Here is a 19,711-nt window from a genome sequence, read left to right on the forward strand (position 1 = left end):
CAAGCAAGGCTGAATGTCCAGTGCTTACCGGATCTGTGAGTAGAAAAGAGTTATAATCATGGGGTTCAATGTAGTACATTGTACAAAGCCTTGTGTAGTACAAGCCACATCTCTTTACCTAATAAATGCCCTGCGAAGCTCCCTGTGTCTAACCCAAGCACATATTTTGCTCATCATATTTTATATTTAAAGTTCTGGTAACTTCATCACAACTCTAGGAAAATTTTTTCCAACGACAAATAGCCTTAGAGTTTGTACTCTATCCTGGTGTCTAGTCATTACATTATGGTGTTCGTGTATTTGCCTTATAAATAATCTTTTTCTTAACTTAAACCTTTGATTGTGTTGCTAATTATGGACCATAATAATACGTAGGATTTCCAATTATTAAGTTGGGGAGCCCTTCAGTTCCTAATGCTGTTTCAGTACTAATTTGTACTGAAAGAAGCTTCATCATTCCATAGTTTTCCTGTGAATAAAAGGTATGTACGTTTATGTTAATGATCTGCTACCTTTTTCTTGCTATTAAATAATGGAAGTACAGCAAAGATTGCTTATTGCCCATACCTTCAAACTGAAAGAAAAAAGACTAAAACTCTAAATCAAAAAATAATTTTTAATCTATCCTTTTGTGTATCCAAACTTTATGCATGATAGGCAGAAAACCAGAAGATAAATATTTTCATTTATACCTTATTAAAAGATATGACATGAGTAATAGGGCACTCACCATAGGATATGTATGAATAGCAGAAATGCTGCATGCTCCCATTGACAAATGGCTCTGAGTTCACAGCCATGAACAGCCATGGTCCCTGAAGACTTCTACTGAAGATTACATAACCTGTTATGTGAGATTGTTTAGATTTTTATTAGTTTTTAATTGAAATTGAACACTTAGAAAAACAGTGAAGTAGGCAAACTTACCGTTCTATGATGAAAAAGCAACTTGTTTAATCCAATGAATATTTCTAAGAAGCTACTGTACTGTGGGCCAGGTGTCATGGAAAGAAAGGTGTCATGGAAAGAATACAGGGATGCTGTTCGTGTTTGTAGGCAGAAAATTCGTGTGGCCAAAGCACACCTGGAGTTGAAGCTGGCTGTGTCTGTGAGATAAAATAAAAAGGGCTTTTTCAGATATGTGAATGGAAAAAGGAGAACTAAAGAATACGTAGGGCCGCTCCTTGATAGGGAAGGTCTCCTCACAGACAATGACATAGGCAAAGCAGAGACGCTTAACGCCTTCTTTGCCTCTGTCTTCAATGCCGATGATGGGCTTCGGGACCCAGGGTGCCCTGAGCTGGAGGACCGGGACGGTGGGGATGACAAACTCCCAACCGACCCTGAACGTGTGCGGGATTTGCTGCTCCACCTGGATCCCTACAAGTCCATGGGTCCGGATGGGATTCATCCCCGGGTGCTGAAAGAGCTGGCGGACGTCATCGCGGAACCTCTCTCAATTATTTTTCAACGATCCTGGGAATTTGGAGAGGTCCCGGTAGACTGGAAGCTGGCAAATGTTGTGCCGATTTACAAGAAGGGTCAGAAAGAAGACCCTAGCAATTACAGGCCTGTCAGTCTCATGTCAGTGCCTGGTAAAATCATGGAGAAGATGGTTCTCGAACTTATTGAGGCGCACCTGGGGGACAAAGCAGTCATTGGTCCCAGCCAGCATGGGTTTGTGAAGGGTAGGTCCTGCCTAACTAACCTGATTTCCTTTTATGATAAGATCACCCGTATGATGGACCAAGGGAAACCAGCTGATGTGATTTTTTTGGACTTCAGCAAGGCTTTTGACACGGTTTCCCATAGGATCCTACTGGACAAAATGTCCACCATACAGCTAAATAAAAACATCATACGATGGGTGAGCAATTGGCTAACGGGCAGGGCCCAAAGGGTTATGGTAAATGGGGCTGCGTCAGGCTGGCGGGCGGTCACCAGTGGGGTCCCTCAAGGCTCCATTTTAGGGCCGGTACTTTTCAATATTTTTATAAACGATCTGGATGTAGGAATAGAAGGTATTTTGAGCAAGTTTGCTGATGACACCAAACTTGGAGGAGTTGTGGACTCGAATGAGGGTGGAAAGGCCTTGCAGAGGGATCTGGATCGGTTGGAGAGCTGGGCGATCACCAACCGCATGAAGTTCAATAAGAGCAAGTGCCGGGTCCTGCACCTGGGACGGGGAAACCCTGGCTGCACGTACAGACTGGGCGATGAGACGCTGGAGAGCAGCCTAGAAGAGAGGGATGTGGGGGTCGTGGTAGACAGCAAGTTGAATATGAGCCAGCAGTGTGCCCTGGCGGCCAGGAGGGCCAACCGTGTCCTGGGGTGCATCAAGCACGGCATCGCTAGTAGGTCAAGGGAGGTGATTGTCCCGCTCTACTCTGCGCTGGTGCGGCCTCACCTCGAGTACTGTGTGCAGTTCTGGGCACCACAGTATAAAAAGGACATGAAACTGTTGGAGAGTGTCCAGAGGAGGGCGACGAAGATGGTGAAAGGCCTGGAGGGGAAGACGTACGAGGAACAGCTGAGGTCACTGGGCCTGTTCAGCCTGGAGAAGAGGAGGCTGAGGGGAGACCTCATCACAGTCTACAACTTCCTCGTAAGGGGGTGTCGAGAGGCAGGAGACCTTTTCTCCATTAACACCAGTGACAGGACCCGCGGGAACAGGGTTAAGCTGAGGCAGGGGAAATTTAGGCTCGACATCAGGAGGGGGTTCTTCACAGAGAGGGTGGTTGCACACTGGAACAGGCTCCCCAGGGAAGTGGTCACTGCACCGAGCCTGTCTGAATTTAAGAAGAGATTGGACTGTGCACTTAGTCACATGGTCTGAACTTTTGGGTAGACCTGTGCGGTATCAAGAGTTGGACTTGATGATCCTTAAGGGTCCCTTCCAACTCAGGATATTCTATGATTCTATGATTCTATGATTCTACTTTCACAGGTGAAAAGACACCGACTGTGGTGTGTATCCCTCACAGATGTACAAACTGATATGTGTCCCTCTTTGTCTGACCAGGATTACCCTAGTCTGGTGATTAAAATATCACACAGCTAAAGATAATTAAATTGTCAAGGAGTTCAGCACCAAGGATAAGATTTTTTGCCCCTTCATTACTCCACATAATTCTTAAGATGCCTGTTGGTTTAAATACAGGTGTTTGTGGTTATCAGTCATCTTGGAAAAAAAGCTCCAAGCAAACTTTCACTGTTTTTTTGATGGGGTGAACACATCTGCCTGCAGCCACTGGTTAGCAATTACATGTAATTCAGGAAGAAACATGTCTATGGTTTATGTTGGAGTATTAAAATTATAAGCTTTTACACTGTTGGGAGGATTTATGGGCAGAGGAGAGAGATTTAGCTAAGGAGTTCCTTGTGAAAACACTAAGAAAACAAGGGACTTTTTTCTATATTCTTGGTATGTAATTCTTTATTTTCTGTTTCTAAGAGATGTAGTCTGCCCACAGAAACATTAGCACTACTGTAGATTTCTAATAGTATTTAACAAGAGAGTGTCTGAGGAAGGGAGGTTCAGGTTCTGATTTTTGATTCTAGAGATAACTATACCAGAAGGTGAGGGAATAGAGATCAAGGTCTGGCTCTCCACTGTACCCAGTGACTGTCCTAGTCATAGACCAGGATAATCCCTCTTGTTCACTGGATCACAAGTCTTTTTCTAAGTGGAATAAAGTAAACTTTTTCACCTGAAACAGCTTACATATGGTTCTCCCCTGGGGGTGAGAACTATGGATTTGAAATTAATCCTTTCAAGAGAAGATAATCTTCAAACCTAGGTTTTCTGATTCCACTCAGAGTTCCCTGGGCAGGGACATAATGTATAGAAGTAATGATATTGCATTTTTATAAATAGACACCAACTCTGAACTCCAGATTTTTACACAGGCAGATAGTGACAGGACAAAGGGTAATGGTTTTAAACTAAAAGAGGGGAGATCTAGTATGGATGTTAGGGGGAAATTCTTTACTCAGAGGGTGGTGAGGCTGGAACAGGTTGCCCAGAGAAGTTGTGGATGCCCCATCCCTGGCCATGTTCAAGACCAGGTTAGATGGGGCTCTGGGCAACCTGATTTAGTGGATGACATCCCTGCCCATGGTAGGGGGATTGAAACTAGATGATCTTTAAGGTCCCTTCCAACCCAAGCCATTCTATGATTAATGCATCCTTCTATCATGAGCATAGGCTCTCAACTTCCTAACAAGAAGTGGTGATCTGGTACTCTTTTTCTAATTATTTCACAGAGTCACAGAATGGTTGAGATTGGAAGGGATCTCTGGAGGTCATCTGGTCCAACTCCCCTGCTCAAGCAGGGATACCTGGAGCAAGTTGCCCAGGCAGTTTTTATTCTCCAAGGATGGGAGACTCCACAACACCTTCGAGGAACCTGTTCCAGTACACAGTCATCACAAGTACATAAGAAAAGTGTTTCCTGATGTTTAGAGACAACCTCTTTTGTTTGAGTTTATCCCATTGCCCTGGCATGGGGCACCACTGAAAAGAGCCTTGCTCTGTTTTCTTTGCACCCTCCCTTCAGTTATTCATACACATTGATGAGAGCTCCTGAGCCTTCTCTTCTCTAGGCTAAAAAGTCCCAGCTCTCTCAGCCTTTCTGCATAGGAAAGACACCCCAGTCCTTTAATCACCTTAGTGGCCTTACATTGCATCCTTTCCAGTATGTCCATCTTTCTCATACTGGGGAGGGGGCAGAACTGGACACAATACTTTCTTATGGTCTGTGTTTTTTTCTTTTCTTATTTTCTTACTGTCTGTTTTGGTTTGTGATCTCAGGTGGCTTCTACCCTCCACTCTGAGGAGACCTGTACATGGAATCTAAATGTCAGACAAAAGGTCTAACCACAGACTGTGCTGTGGGCAGACAACTAGAAGTTAAGCATTGTACCAGTGAACGCAGTGATCCCTAAGTTCCTTTACAGATTCATATTTTAACTTACTTAATATAGAGTTCATCTAGAGCTCTTCCCATCATCAGTGGAAACAAATAGGCAGCCTGAGGGAGAGTGACCTCATTCCGAAATAGCTCTGCAATGTCGGAGGTATTTCCTTCAGTAGATTCTTCCTGCTTAAACTAGACTTCATTCATTCATTCATTCATTCATTCATTCATTCATTCATTCAATTTCCCCTGGAAGGAAAAATGTTTTTCCATTGACTAGAGATGCAGAGGTGATCAATTTAGACTAAATGCCTAACTTTCAAATAGGTGGAACCAATTGAATGAATCCTAGCCTTTACGACTTACTTTGCCATCTGTAAAATTTAAGCTGTTCTCTCCCTCAACAGGAGGGTGCAAAGCTAAACACTTTAAAGACTGATAAATGCTCAAAAATGGAGGTTGTGAACACAGAAGTCAGCAGGAATTTTGCTACTGACTTCAGTTGTGCCAAGATTTAATGCATACAATTTAACTTATGTTTGAAGTAAGCTTTCATTGTTTTTTATGTCCTAGTATTCACAGAACAGGTAAAAAAGTCAGTATTAGATGGCTTTCAGAAATCCAGGCTTTCTTGTTATGAACTGCTACAAAAGACAGTAATAGAGCTCTAAATAGCAAGGAAGGCTTAAATAATCTCATAACCATATCACCTGTATTATGTTTTATAATGATTCTGAGTATGATTGCTTTTGCAGATGCTGGTTGCTAAGTTTCTCGTATGGGGACTTCAGCTATTTAGGGATGCATGGATGTATATAGCATATTGTTCCACTGAATGTCAGCTATTGAGCCATTAGAACAACAACTAGAGGAAAACTGCTCGGCCATTAAACAGGAGTGTGATAAATTCACAGAATATTTTCAGTCTTGATAATCTCAAAACAGTTACAGCCTTAAAATCATTCTTATTTTTCCCTAAGCAGTAAAGATGTAGAGCAGACATGATTATGTTCTGCCTAATATTACCAGATGCTGGAGTAGTTCCCGATTTCTACACTTGTGTGCCCAGTTGCATCCCAGCTTCATACCATTCACTATACACATTTTTTTTTTTTTCCTTGCCTTGTGTCCAGGCAGGAGAATAGGCCAATGAAACCCTCAGGGCATTTTAAAAAGGAAGTTGACCAGTGGCGTCTAGACACAGACTTTTGTGTCAGGTATTCTCTGGTTTAATAGAAATCAAGCCTGTGCAAACAGTTCACCATGGCTGCTGCTATCCTGATGACTGCTGATCTCTTCTCAGGGAACCTTCACGTCATCCTGTTACTTCAGAGTTTTGTAAGAACTTAAAAACATATGGGTATCAATTAAAGCTTATGAAAATAGCTTCTTATGTAGGTTTAGATATGAATTCAAGAGTGAAAAAACAGACTCTGCCAAGCATTAGGAATAGCCTAGCCAGCCAGTTCTTTCTATGGCAACTATGCTGCTGGTTCAATGCACCTTTAGGATTACATAGAACCACAGAACCATAGAATCATTCAGGTTGGAAAAGAGCTCTAAGATCATCTAGTCCAACCATTAACCTAGCACTGTGAAGTCCACCATTAAACCATCACTAAGCACTACATCTACACATTTTTTGGAAGACCTCCATGGTTGGTGATTCAACTACTTTCCTGGGCAGCCTGTTGCAATACTTCACAACCTTCTCGGTGAAGAAATTTTTCCTAGTATCTGGCTTAAACCTCCCCTGGTGCAACTTGAGGCCACTGTCTCTTATCACTTGGTGCTTGGGAGAAGAGCCCTATCCCCACTTTGTAAAAGCCTCCTTTAAGGCAACTGTAGAGCGTGACAACGTCTTCTTTGATCGTCTTGTTCCATAGGCTAGATATCTCCAGTTCCCTCAGCCACTCCTCATAAGACTTGTTCTCTAGACCCTTCAACAGCTTTGTTGCCCTTCTCTGGACATGCTCATGGGGTTGTTGTGCCCCAAGCGCAGGACACAGCACTTAGCCTTGTTGAACTTCATACAGTTGGCCTCAGCCCACTGGTCCAGCCTATCCAGATCATCCTGCAGAGCCTTCCTACCCCTGACCAGATCGACACACGCACCTAACTTGGTGTCATCTGCAAACTTACTGAGGGTGCACTCGATCCCCTCGTCCAGATGATTGATAAAGATATTGAGGAAAACTGGCCCCAATACCAGGCCCTGGGGGACACCACTAGTAACCAGCCTCCAACTGGATTTAACTCCATTCACCACAACTCTTTGGGCCTGGCCACCCAGCCAGTTTTTAATCCAATGAAGATTACACCAGTCCAGGCCTTGAACAGCCAGCTCCTTTAGGAGGATGCTGTGGAAAACAGTGTCAAAAGCCTTACTGAAGTCTAGGTAGATCACAGCCACAGCTTTTCCTTATCTACTGAATGCATCACCTTGCCATAGAAGGAAATCAGGTTCGTCAAGCAGGACCTGCCTTTCATAAACCCACGCTGACTGGGCCTGATTGCCTGGTTGCCCTGTAAGTGCTGCGTGATGGCACTCAAGATAATCTGCTCCATGAGCTTCCCCGGCACTGAAGTTGACTGACAGGCCTGTAGTTTCCCAGATCCTCCTTCACACCCTTCTTGTATATGGGTGTCTCATTTGCTAGATGCCAGTTGACTGGGACCTCACCTGATAGCCAGGACTGCTGATAAATGATGGAAGGTAGATTGGTGAGCACTTCCAACAACTAACTCAGTACCCTCGGGTGGATCGCATCCAGCCCCATAGGCTTGCATATGTCTATGTGGTTTAGCAGGTTGCTAGCTTGATAATCCTCATGGATTATGAGGTCTTGATTCTGCTCCCTATCTCTATCTACCAGCTCAGTGGACTGGGTACCTGCAGAACATCTGCTGCTAAAAACTGAGACAAAGAAGGCATTAAGTGCCTCAGCCATTTCCTCATCTCTTATCACTATGTTTCACCCCACATCCAATAAAGGATGTAGATTTCTTTGTACCCCTTGTCTTGTTTGTGTATTTATAAAAACATTTTTATTAACAGCAGTAGTCAGACTGAGCTCAAATTGGGCTTTGGCCCTTCTAATGTTGTCCCTGCACAGCCCTACAATATCTCTTTATAGTCACCCTGAGTGACCTGCCCCTTCTTCCAAGGGTCATAACCCTCTTTTTCTTCCTGATCTCTAGCCATGGCTCTCTGTTCAGGAAGGACAGTCTTCTTCCATGCCAGCTCGTCTTTTGACATGTGGGGACAGCCTCCTCCTGTGCCTTTAAGATTTCCTTCTTGAAGAGTGTCCAACCTTCCTAGACTCCTTTGCCCTTCAGGACTGCCTTCCAAGGGATTCCGTCAACCAGTCTTCTAAACAGGTCAAAGTCTTCCCTCCAGAAGTCCACGGTGGCAGTTCTGCTCACCTGCCTCTTTACTTTTCCAAGAATCAAGAACTCAGTTAATTCATGATCACTATGCCCAAAACAGTCTTTAGCCTTCACTTCACTCACAAGTCCTTCTCTGTTAACAAGCAAAAGATCCAGTGGGGTGCCATCCCTAGTTGGCTCACCCATCAACTGTGTCAGGAAGTTATCTTCCACACACTCTAGAAACTTCCTAGACTGTTTCCTCTCTGCTGTGTTGTATTTTCAGAAGACATCTGGTAAGCTGAAGTCCCCCATGAGAACAAGGGCTAGAGATTGCAAAGATTTCTCCCAGCTGCTTATAGGATATGTTGTCTGCCTCTTCCACCTGGTTGGGCAGTCTATAACAGACTCCCACCACGACATCTACCTCACTGGCCTTCCCCCTGATTCTTGCTCATAAACACTCAACGCTGTCATCATCATTGTTCAGCTCTACACAATCCAAACACTCCGTCACATACAAGGCTATCCCCCCACCTCTCTTTCCTAGCCTAACCTTTCTGAAGAGTTTGAAGTCATCCACTGCAGTGCTCCATTCATGTGAGCTGTCATACCATGTTTTGATGATAATAACTGTGTCATAGCCCTCCTGCTACGCAATGGCTTCCAGCTTGTGGTGGTTTTACCCAGCTGGGCAGCTGATCTCTACCACAACCATTATTTCACTCCCACTCCTCTAAGGGAAAGGGGGAGAAAATGCGATGAAAAGGGCTCAAGAGTTGAGATAAGGACAAGGAAATCACTCACCAATTACCGTCACAGGCAAAACAGACTCAGGATACTGAGATTAATGTAATTTATTACCTATTACTAACAAGCTAGAGATGTGAGAAACTAAAAGCAAGTGAAAAACACTTCCCTCCCCTCCACCCTTTTCTGTATGCTTCCCCCAAGTGGTGCAGGGGAATGGGAAATGGGGCTGCAGCCAGTCCATAACACTTTGTCTCCGCAGCTCCTTCACGGTCACTCTCTGCAGGCCCCTGCTCCATGTGGGATCCCTCCCATGGGATGCCGTCCTTCCCAAACTGAGCCTGCGGGAGCTGCCCACAGGCAGCAGCTCTTCAAGAACTGCTCCCACATAGGTCTGTACCATGGGGCCCATCCATTAGGAACACACTGCTCCAACATGGGTCCCCCATGGGTGGACTCCTTACAGAGGCCATCCCTGCAGGCCCTTGCTACCAAAACCTTGCCATGTAAACCCAATACACAGCTCCTCCTGTTTGTTTCCCATACTGCGTGCATTTGTGTAGATGCACTTCAGTTGGGCTAGTGATCCTGCCACCTTTTTGGGGGGAAAAGCCTAAACCAGCTCTGTCAAGCCTGGTTTTATCCCTTTCCCCCTTCAAATCTAGTTTAAAGCCCTTACAGTGAGCCCTGCTAAATCCTGAGGAAAGATCCTTTTCCCCTCTAGAGACAGGTGATCGCCATCCACTGCCAGCAGGTCTGGTGTCTTGTGAAATGACCCATGATCAAAAAAAAAAATAAAAAAAATTATCTCGGTGACACCAGAGCCAGCTTAGAGCCAGGTATTGATTTGCTTGCTCTTCCTGTTTCTCGCCTCGTCATTCCCTGGTGAGGGAATCTTAGCAAGAATATATATAGGACTCTCAAAGTTTTACAAGGAGTCTGAAGGTTGTTTAAATATCGATTGCCTATTTTAGCTAAGGACAGGGTTTAAAATGTCTAGTGGAATCATATAATAGTACCTTAGAAAATGATCAGAGAAACAAAATGTTTCTTCTACCTCAAAACATTTCCCAAAAGACTTTGTGAAGTCATAGCAAATGGCTTGCATGAAGAAAAAAGTATATATAATTTTCCATGTAAAGAAATTACACTTCTCCCTACAAAACTCTGCAGAACTTGTAGAATTGAAAAGGCAAACGCCTCTCCTTCAAGAGTTCCAGAAGAAATAATTCCCAGCAATGAGCTACAGTTTGCCAGCTCTGACCTCCAAGGTTTTGGACGTCATGTGTTTTCGAGCCCTCACAATCTGCAAGAGAAAGCCTGGCAAAGAGAGAAGTGTGGGTTGCTAAGGGAGTTCTACAGCAAAAAAAGACCACATGCTAGCTCTGTGAATGAGAGGGTAACCCCTAAATCACACACTGGAGTAAGCCCAAATTTCAGCTACTTATGGGTCAGCAGAACAGAATAATACTGGCAGCTTTAGGGAGAAATCTCTGATGCTTGTACGGATGTGGAGCGGAAATAGTACTAATTTAAGCACTGGAAAGCTTTTCTCTTTAACCTTTTCTTTACTGTTTCAGTAAGTTTGAATCATATTCAAGCTGAAAGATTATGTTGATGTAAAAAATACATAATTACTGGAGAATGATAATTCATGTCACTATACTATAAATCTCCACCTATGACTCAGCAAGGCTCAAACCCAGTTGAGCTGTTCAAGCCAAGCCCATTTGTCTGGAGCCCCTGTAAGTTCTTTGTTCAGCAGTACATTAAATTAAATCTTTCTATAATTGCCTGTTCCTATCATATGAAAACCTTTTTTCCTTTTGCCTTCTGTTGCAGGACATTATGATTTTCAGAAATTTTAAATACATGAAATTCAGCACAAGGCAAAAGATTTGTGTTTTGGACATTCTCAGACTTATGTGTGAGCCTTAGATACTTCTCCACAGTGTTTTGTTACAATACATGCATATTCTGAAATGCCTATGGTTTGTGATGTCTTATAAACTGAAACTTTTTTTTTTTAATGGGTGAGGTTGACCTAGTTGAATTTTTATGGCAACATCTGTCAGTGACATGAGGAAAACAAGAGTCTTGATTATCTGGTAGCCATCCATTACACATACATGTTGGTAAGAATAAAAAATGATCTGTGAGTTTGGCCCAGGAATAGAAACACATATGGAGCCTGTGGCCTTAAACATTGGTGCTATGTATTCTGAAAAGAAAGAACAATTCAAAGATTAATGAAGAATCTCTAATCTTTTTTTCCCATTAAATATATAAATAAATAAATAAATAAAAATTGCTGTGGGACAGCATCATCTCCATTAAGGGGAAAAAAACAAGAAAAAAAAAAAACAGAAATATTGGATTTGGACAAAACTATTTTACATGGTATTTTAATTGCTTCAGTGTCTAATCCCAGAACTAATTTATAGTAGAGTAGCTATCTTCTTCCTGTAACATTATAATGCTTTCATATTTTAAACCAGGTTCAAAGAGCAGCCTGTATACTTTTCCACTAAAAGAAAAAAATGAATTGCTATAGGTAGATCAGGGTAAAAGAATAGCACAATAGCTCAACAAGCAGGGATAGGGTCCTTTCTTTACTCAGTGGAAAACTGATTTAAAAGCTGTCTGGTACACATCAAAATGCCTTCCACAAAACTGATTCATTCTACTTTATAAATTTCACAGAAATAAAGGGTTTTAGATTTTTTTTTATTTTTTTTTAGTGTCCAAGCTACTCACATAGAATGTTTTACAATGGTGATCAAATTTGATGCCCAGAAAAAGCTGTGGGAATTGAGGCCCATGAAATCTTGTTTCAACTGCTTTTATATTTGCTGTCGGAGATGGATATCATTCTCAAAAAGAGAAGGGCGTTACTTTGGCTCTTAGTGTATTGCTGATCTTTCCCTTGTGTGCTTGTCTCAGAAGAAGCAGGAATAATTGTATAGCTTAGTCTTCAACCACTGATCAGTAAAACTATTTATTGGCCATCACCCTATACTCAGAAATGCTACAGCCTGGAAGCCTGTAAAATCAGGAAAAAGTTTCCCAAAATGGAAAAAGAAGTGCCGTTATCTGCCCCAAGGTCCTTATTCTTGTGCTTTTTAATAATTCAATAGGTTGTGGGAACTTTCAGTCACTTTCCCCTATTACTTTTCTTGGAGTCCAGATGAGGGAAGTAAAGGTAATAATTCAATAGTTCCAAGGGAGGAACAAAGCTGGGAACAGATGGATCTACTAGAGAAATCTCAGGTGTTCACGAGCAACTAGCAACCAGAGCTTGAAATTAGGGAGGAGAATGAAAATCTAAAAGCAGGAGATGCAAGATCTCTTTGCATTATTTAGGGCTTGTGATGCACGGTGAGTACTTTTTTCTTTCAAAAAGTAGGCCATTGAAATCTTGAGGGGTAATAGTGCAGTGTAGTACTATTCCTTGTGAGGAAGAAACTGACTCATATGGTTGAATTTTTGATGTCTTACAATAAAAAGCAATGATCCAAGCTCTCTGACATTCTATTTCAAAGCCCTATATACCATAAAGTGTTAGCAAAGTTGTTGGTTTTTTTTAATGCTCTTTTTATGCTCAACTTTAGTGTATTTTAGTGTGTTTATTTTTCTGCTTAGAAATTAATGCTCCTCTTCCACAGTGGCTGCATGTAACTTGTGCTTAGTTTTCTTTTTTGAAACGACATTGGACATATTTTGCAATTTTCGGGAAAAAAAAAATCAAGCTTTTAAAAGTGATTTTCTAAATGTGTACTATAGAAATATAGTGTAAATATCTGTGCTTGCACAACTCCAGAATCTATCACTTATATTCTGCTGCGGGAAGCTCCAAAAGAAGATTGTACTACAGAAATGCAACAGTTAAGTAATAATTGAGGATATGGGTTTTTCTAGCAAACACACTGAGAACTATACATAAGACTTGTCTTCTAACTTGGGAATGTTTACATTTTAAAAAAGCACTGATCTAATTAATCTGTGGTCACTGTCAACAGAACTTAGAGCAATAGTCACTGTGTGAACCTGCACAAAGGAAGCAGTCAGATAACCCTTAAACAAGCTGCCGAGCCCAGATGGGTGGTCTTGCAGGTTGTCACTTGGTTTGCCCTTTCTGTTTACATCACTTAGTTATTTTTTCCATTAGAGAAAGCCTTCAGATGCAGGGCTGATTGGTATGTTTTCTTAGTTTAGCCATTCATCATGTTCTAAGTATTGATTCTGCAGCTAGAAATGCTGGTTGCTCAAATCAACAGAGGATATTCTTGTTACTAGGCTAACAAAATGTGGATGTTTGTGACAAGACTTATTTTCACTGTTAGGGCCATCACTATGTAAGATAAATTTTCTTGTAAAGGACCAATTTTTTTAAGATTTCTGCACACTCACAATGAAAATATTATGTGGGTGAGAAACACCTGTTTTCTAAAAAATCTTTCTGTTCAGTTTCATTCTGCTGCAGATTTCACAGATGCTTTAGGGAAAAAGAGGGACTGCAGCTCACACCCTAGGATAGACAGGAACCTAGGACAGGTAAATCAGAAACTTGTACTTTAATTGTCAACGTGTCTGCTTCAAGTAAGGTGCCATCATTTTATAAAAGAAACATTAATCAAACAGTTTGCAGTTACATTGTCTGCATCCCAGGTTGTGCAGTAATAGGCACTTTATTTCCCTCCCACTTGCTCACACACACATTCACCCGTCTAATACTACATTTAGAACAGATTCCTTCCAGCTTGGACTCCCAAATGTTTCCACTGGGAGATAGTAAATACTCTGTTTGTGTAGTACAAAAATCCAGTGTATGTACAGTCCCTGTTTAATGAGATAAAACACAAGCTGAAGGTCTGAATGGGTCCCAGATAGACTTATACATTAAACACTGAACCATATGTCCATATAAATAAATAAACAACTTCACTGTACTGGTAAAGAAACAGCAAGAAAAATATAAAAATCTGTGTTTCAATTTTATGATTTTTTTTTTAAGTGGATGTTTACTGGTAAACTACATTTCACTTAAAATTAAGAGACCAATGCAAATAAATGTACATACACATATGTATGTATATATAATCATATATAACTTTCGAATTACACTACATACAGAAATGGTCTCTTTTGAGGGGGGTGAAATTACAAAGATATACTTTTACCTGTAAAAGAAACATTCATTCTGAGAAGCTGAGTTTGTTATGTTGAACTCCAGCACCAGTGACAACCTTCTTCAAATCTAATTAAAAAGATCTCTTTTAATGAAAAATCTTTTTGTGTTAAAGCAATTTTCTTGCTTTAAATTGAAAATTCCAATGAATGTTTTATAACAATGAATCCTTTTAGATATGTGTAAATATAATGAAAAATAACTTTATATTTTCAAAGAATTTTTTATCTGTTTCCTGAAAAGAAAATGTCAGAGACCCACGAGTGCATGCAGTACCAAGTAGGGGCCTACAACAAGGGTTTAGAAAAAGCCAGAAAGAAAGGACATACACAAGCTTTTTGTAATAGTTCAGATGTTGGACTGAAGCCTTGGTTTGGGTGTTTTGTTTGAATCAGTTCACTTGTCACTAACTCATTTCTGTAGAGTGAACAAATGAATACATTTGCTTTTGAGTATGGGTACAGTCAATATGTGATCATTCTTGTTGATAAATCGACTCCTAAAACTTAAGTGAAAAAGTCATAAGTAAGAGCTGAGTGTTTGAGAATTCAAATAAATAATTTGTCAGGAAACTGTAACCATCTGTCAGTCCCTTGCGCTGGTAGGCTTTTTTTCCTTTTTTTTTTCCCAGGCCACTAACAAGAAAACTAAACTGCCGAAACCAAATAAAGAACATACCTTTCAGGCTTTTGATCAAAACAAGTGAGAAGATGACCAGTCATATAAAGGGAAAAAATAAGATCATAGAGATTACTTAGACTTTCAAAATGGATCACAGGTTTATACTATAAAATAGAGGCCAAAAGTACATTCCTCAGTTATTCTATGTAAACAGACATCTAAAATGGCAAGAAACTTGTTCTCCAGCTCTATTCCACAATTAACTTTGAAAGAACTAAGGCCAACATGGAAATGACAGGTGCTTGATGAGAAACAGCTAATTCGAAATATTGGCATCTCATTAAAAATGACCTGATTTTCCAAAGTGCAGAGTTGCATGAGAAACCACTCAAACCCTGTCTCCTTTGGAATTTAGATGCCATATCCTGCTTGGAAACTTTATACCAATTTCTGACAGGCTAGGGCTGTTTCTCTACTTTGTTACTCACATAAATGATAAAGATAATCCATGATGCAAACATTTTTTGCAGACCAGCTCAGTTTTAACAACACTAACTCAAAAAACAGAAGCAGGATAATCACTGAGACACAGGATACAGTAGCCTGCACAGACTTGTTTTGGCAAGCAGACTTCAGCTGCCCAGGGCAGCAACAGTCTCATCTACTGCAGGCATCTACATATCCTCCTCAGATGCTCCTCCTGGGGTCATGGCGATGACAGAGAGAAATAGACACTTTTAGGGACTAATTCGTCTGACTTATTTTAGACATCTACTTTAGGAAGCAATCAGTCTATGCTTAGAGAATGCACTAGGTATCCAGCAAAAGCTTTTCTTAAAAAAATGCTGCATGAGATTCACCAAACAGGAAATCATCCTTCTCATCTTTCTGCAATTAATGCATCTAAGGGAAAGACTGCTAATCACAGTGAGTCTCACATGCAATTAGAAATTTCTTGACTTAAGCCTAAATTCTGGTTATCTTTCTTCTTTCACTGTTGTATTTTTTTCAGTCAGATCTGCAAAATACCCATGTGCTAGATATTTCCTTAGCAATGCATGATAGTTGGCTAGTTAAAAAAATAAAATAAAAAATCCATATTGCCAGGCAAGACAATAATTACTCTTACTGTAGATTCCCCAAAGACATGAAGCTGTTATTTCCAATACTGCCAACCTCTAGTACTCTCAAATCATTAATATCCTTTCTATAATCATGAAATTATCTTAGGTTTCCACTATTTATAAATCTTTTCAGAAATAAAATAATCATTTTCAATGAGTTTTTGAAGGCTTTTTTTTTTTTTTTTTTTGAGACTTTGATGATTGCTTGGGATTAGTAAGGAGAGAGAAAAATGTCTCTTAGAATCATAGAATATCCTGAGTTGGAAGGGACTCACAAAGACTCTCGAGTCCAACTCCTGGGTCCCCAAAGGACCACCCAAAAAATCAGACCATGTGTCTGAGAGCATTATCCACATGCTTCTTGAACTCCGGCAGGCTTGGTGCTGTGACCACTTCCCTGAGGAGCCTGTTCAAGCACCTGACTACCTTCTCGGTGCAAAAAACTTTTCCTGATATGCAGCCTGAACCGCCCCTGTTGCAGCTCCATGCTGTTCCCTCAGGTCCTGTCGCTGGTTACCAGAGAGAAGTGTGGTGGTTTAACCCAGCTGGGCAGCTGAGCTACATTTCTCACTCCCCTTCCTCAAAGGGAAAGGGGGAGAAAATATGATGAAAAGGGCTCAAGGTTTGAGATAAGGACAGGGAGATCACTCTACAATTATCGTCACGGGCAAAACAGACTCAGCATACTGAGATTAATATAATTTATTGCCTATTAATAACAAGATAGAGACATGAGAAACAAAGGAAACAAACTAAAAACACCTTCTCCCCCATCCACCCTCCACCACCTCCTCCCCCCAAGCAGCACAAGGGAATGGGGAACAGGGGCTGTGGTCAGTACCTGATGCTTTGTCTCTGCCACTCCTTCACAGTCCCTCTCTGGCCTTTCTCCATGTGGGGGTCCCTCCCACGGGATGCCGTCCTTCCTGAACTGAGCCTGCGGGGGCTGCCCACAAGCAGCAGCTCTTCAAGAAGAAGAATGGCTCCACATGGCTCCAAACCACGGGGTCCATCCCCCAGAAGCAAACTGCTCCAGCACGGGTCCCCCACGGGCGGCAGCTCCCCCCAGGCCCCCTGCTCCTGCGTGGGCTCCTCTCCATGGGCTGCAGCCTCCTCCAGGCCACATCCACCTTCTCCACCGGGGGCTCCTCCACAGGCTGCAGCGTGGAGATCTGCTCCGTGTGGGATCCATGGGCTGCAGGGGGACAGCCTGCTCCACCAGGGGCCTCTCCACAGGCTGCAGGGGTACTTCTGCTCTGTGCCTGGAGCACCTCCTGCCCTCCTTCTGCACTCACCTTGGTGGCTGCAGGGCTTGTTCTCACTCCTCACTCTCCCAGCTGCTGTTGCACAGCAGTTTTCTTTTCTTTTTTCTTTTTTCTTTTTTTTCTTTTCTTTTCTTTTCTTTTCTTTTCTTTTCTTTTCTTTTCTTTTCTTTTCTTTTCTTTTCTTTTCTTTTCTTTTCTTTTCTTTTCTTTTCTTTTCTTTTCTTTTCTTTTCTTTTCTTTTCTTTTCTTTTCTTTTCTTTTTCTTTTCTTTTCTTTTCTTTTCTTTTCTTTTCTTTTCTTTTCTTTTCTTTTCTTTTCTTTTCTTTTCTTTTCTTTTCTTTTCTTTTCTTTTCTTTTCTTTTCTTTTCTTTTCTTTTCTTTTCTTTTCTTTTCTTTTCTTTTCTTTTCTTTTCTTTTTCTTCCCTTCCCTTCCCTTCCCTTCCCTTCCCTTCCCTTCCCTTCCCTTCCCTTCCCTTCCCTTCCCTTCCCTTCCCTTCCCTTCCCTTCCCTTCCCTTCCCTTCCCTTCCCTTCCCTTCCCTTCCCTTCCCTTCCCTTCCCTTCCCTTCCCTTCCCTTCCCTTCCCTTCCCTTCCCTTCCCTTCCCTTCCCTTCCCTTCCCTTCCCTTCCCTTCCCTTCCCTTCCCTTCCCTTCCCTTCCCTTCCCTTCCCTTCCCTTTCCTCCTTTTCTCTTTCCTTTTCTCTTTCCTTTTCTTTTCTCTTTTCTCTTTCCTTTTTTTTTTTTTTTTTTTTTCTTTCTTAAGTCTGCTCTCACAGAAGTGCAAACAACGTCACTTATTGGCTTGGCTCTGGCCAGCAGTGGGTCCCTTTGGAGCCAGCTGAAACTGGCCCTTATCTAGCATGGGGTAGCTTCTGGATTCTTCTCACACAGGCCACCCCTGCAGCCCACCGCTGCCAAAACTTTGCCATGTAAACCCAATACAAAAAGAGATCAGCACCTGCCCCTCCGCTCCCCTCATGAGGAAGCTGCAGGCCACCATGAAGCCTCCCCTCAGTCTCCTCTTCTCCAAGCTGAACAAACCAAGGGACTTCAGCTGCTCCTCATACGTTCTCCCTTCCAGATCCTGCACCATCTTTGTAGCCCTCCTCTGGACACTCTCTAAAAGTTTTCTATCTTTCTTATACTGTGGTGCCCAGAACTGCACACAGTATTTGAGGTGAGGCTGCACCAGCACAGAGCAGAGCGGGACAATCACTTCCCTTGACTGGCTAACAGTGCCATGCTTGATGTGCACCAGCGTATGGTTGGACCTCCTGGCTGCCAAGGCACACTGCTGGCTCATGTTCAGCTTGCTCTTGACCAAAACCTCCAGATCTCTGTCTGTGGGGCTGAATCTTGTCCCCCAGCTTGTATGTATAGCCAGGGTTACCACTTCCCAAGTGCAGAATCTGGCACTTGCTCTTGTTAAACTTCGTATTGTTGGTGATTGCCCAAGTCTCCAAACTGCAAGGCCTCACCGCCCTCGATGGAGTCAACAGTTCCACCCAATTTGCTATTGTCCATGAACTTGCTCAAAAAACTTTCAAGTCCTACATCCAAATCATTTATGAAAACATTGAAGAGGACTGACCCTAAAATGGAGCCCTGGGGAACCCCACTAGTGGCAGGTCACCATCCTGTTGTAACCCCATTTACAAGAACCATTTGGGCCTGACCCATCAGGCAATTGTTTACCCATCTTATTATGCTTTTATCTAACTGTATTCTGGTCATTTTGTCCAGAAGGATACTGGTAGAGAAAGTATTGAAAGCTTTACTAAAATCCAGAAAGATTACGTCAACTGGCTTCCCTTGGTCAGCTAGGTGGGTGACCTCATCATAAAAGAGAATTAAGTTTGTTAAGCAGGACCTTCCCCTCACGAACCTGTGTTGGCTATGACCAATGGCTGCATTTTCCTTTAGGTATTTTTCAATAACTCCTGGAATAATCTTCTCCATAATTTTACCAGGCACTGAAGTGAGACTGACAGGCCTGTAATTGCCCTTCTTGAAAACTGGGACCACATTTGCCAGCTTCCATCAACTGGGACCTCTCCAGATTCCCAAGACCCTCAAAATATAATTGAGAGAAGTCCCACGATGACATCAGCCAGCTCTTTGAGTGCCCTGGGATGAATCCCATCAGGCCCCATGGACTTACATATATCCAGCTGGAGCAGCAAATCCTGCACAAGTTCAGGGTTGTCTGGGAGTTTCCACAGTCATGGTGCTCCAACTCAGGGCAGCTTGTGCCCAGCCCACCACTTGTGCTCACGTGTGCTCAGCCCACCACTTGTGTTTAAAGCAGAGGCAAAAAATGCATTAAATGCCTCTTCCTCATTCTCCTCTTCTTCCATTTCCTTCTAAGTGAAAGCGAGGATCTTACATTTCCCTCAGTTTTAAGAGCAGCCATATTAAGCAACTAATAATTATCATGAGAAAGGAATTAAAATTGTAAGAACTGCCTCCCCCATATG

General features: G+C 42.2%; 1 protein-coding gene across 1 annotated transcript; it reads right to left on the reverse strand.

Moving 5' to 3' along the window:
• Positions 1-940: 940 nt before the first annotated feature.
• On the reverse strand, positions 941-19,193 carry LOC310892266 (uncharacterized protein; the record flags this gene model as incomplete). Its single annotated transcript, XM_083819740.1, has 3 exons — positions 941-1,106; positions 16,813-17,664; positions 19,120-19,193. The coding sequence occupies 3 exons, from the start codon at positions 19,191-19,193 to the stop codon at positions 1,019-1,021; spliced, it is 1,014 nt and encodes a 337-aa protein (XP_083675866.1). The 3' UTR covers positions 941-1,018.
• Positions 19,194-19,711: the final 518 nt, after the last annotated feature.

The sequence above is a fragment of the Anser anser genome, assembly GCF_964211835.1.
Source record: "Anser anser genome assembly, chromosome: 1".
NCBI lineage: Eukaryota > Metazoa > Chordata > Aves > Anseriformes > Anatidae > Anser > Anser anser.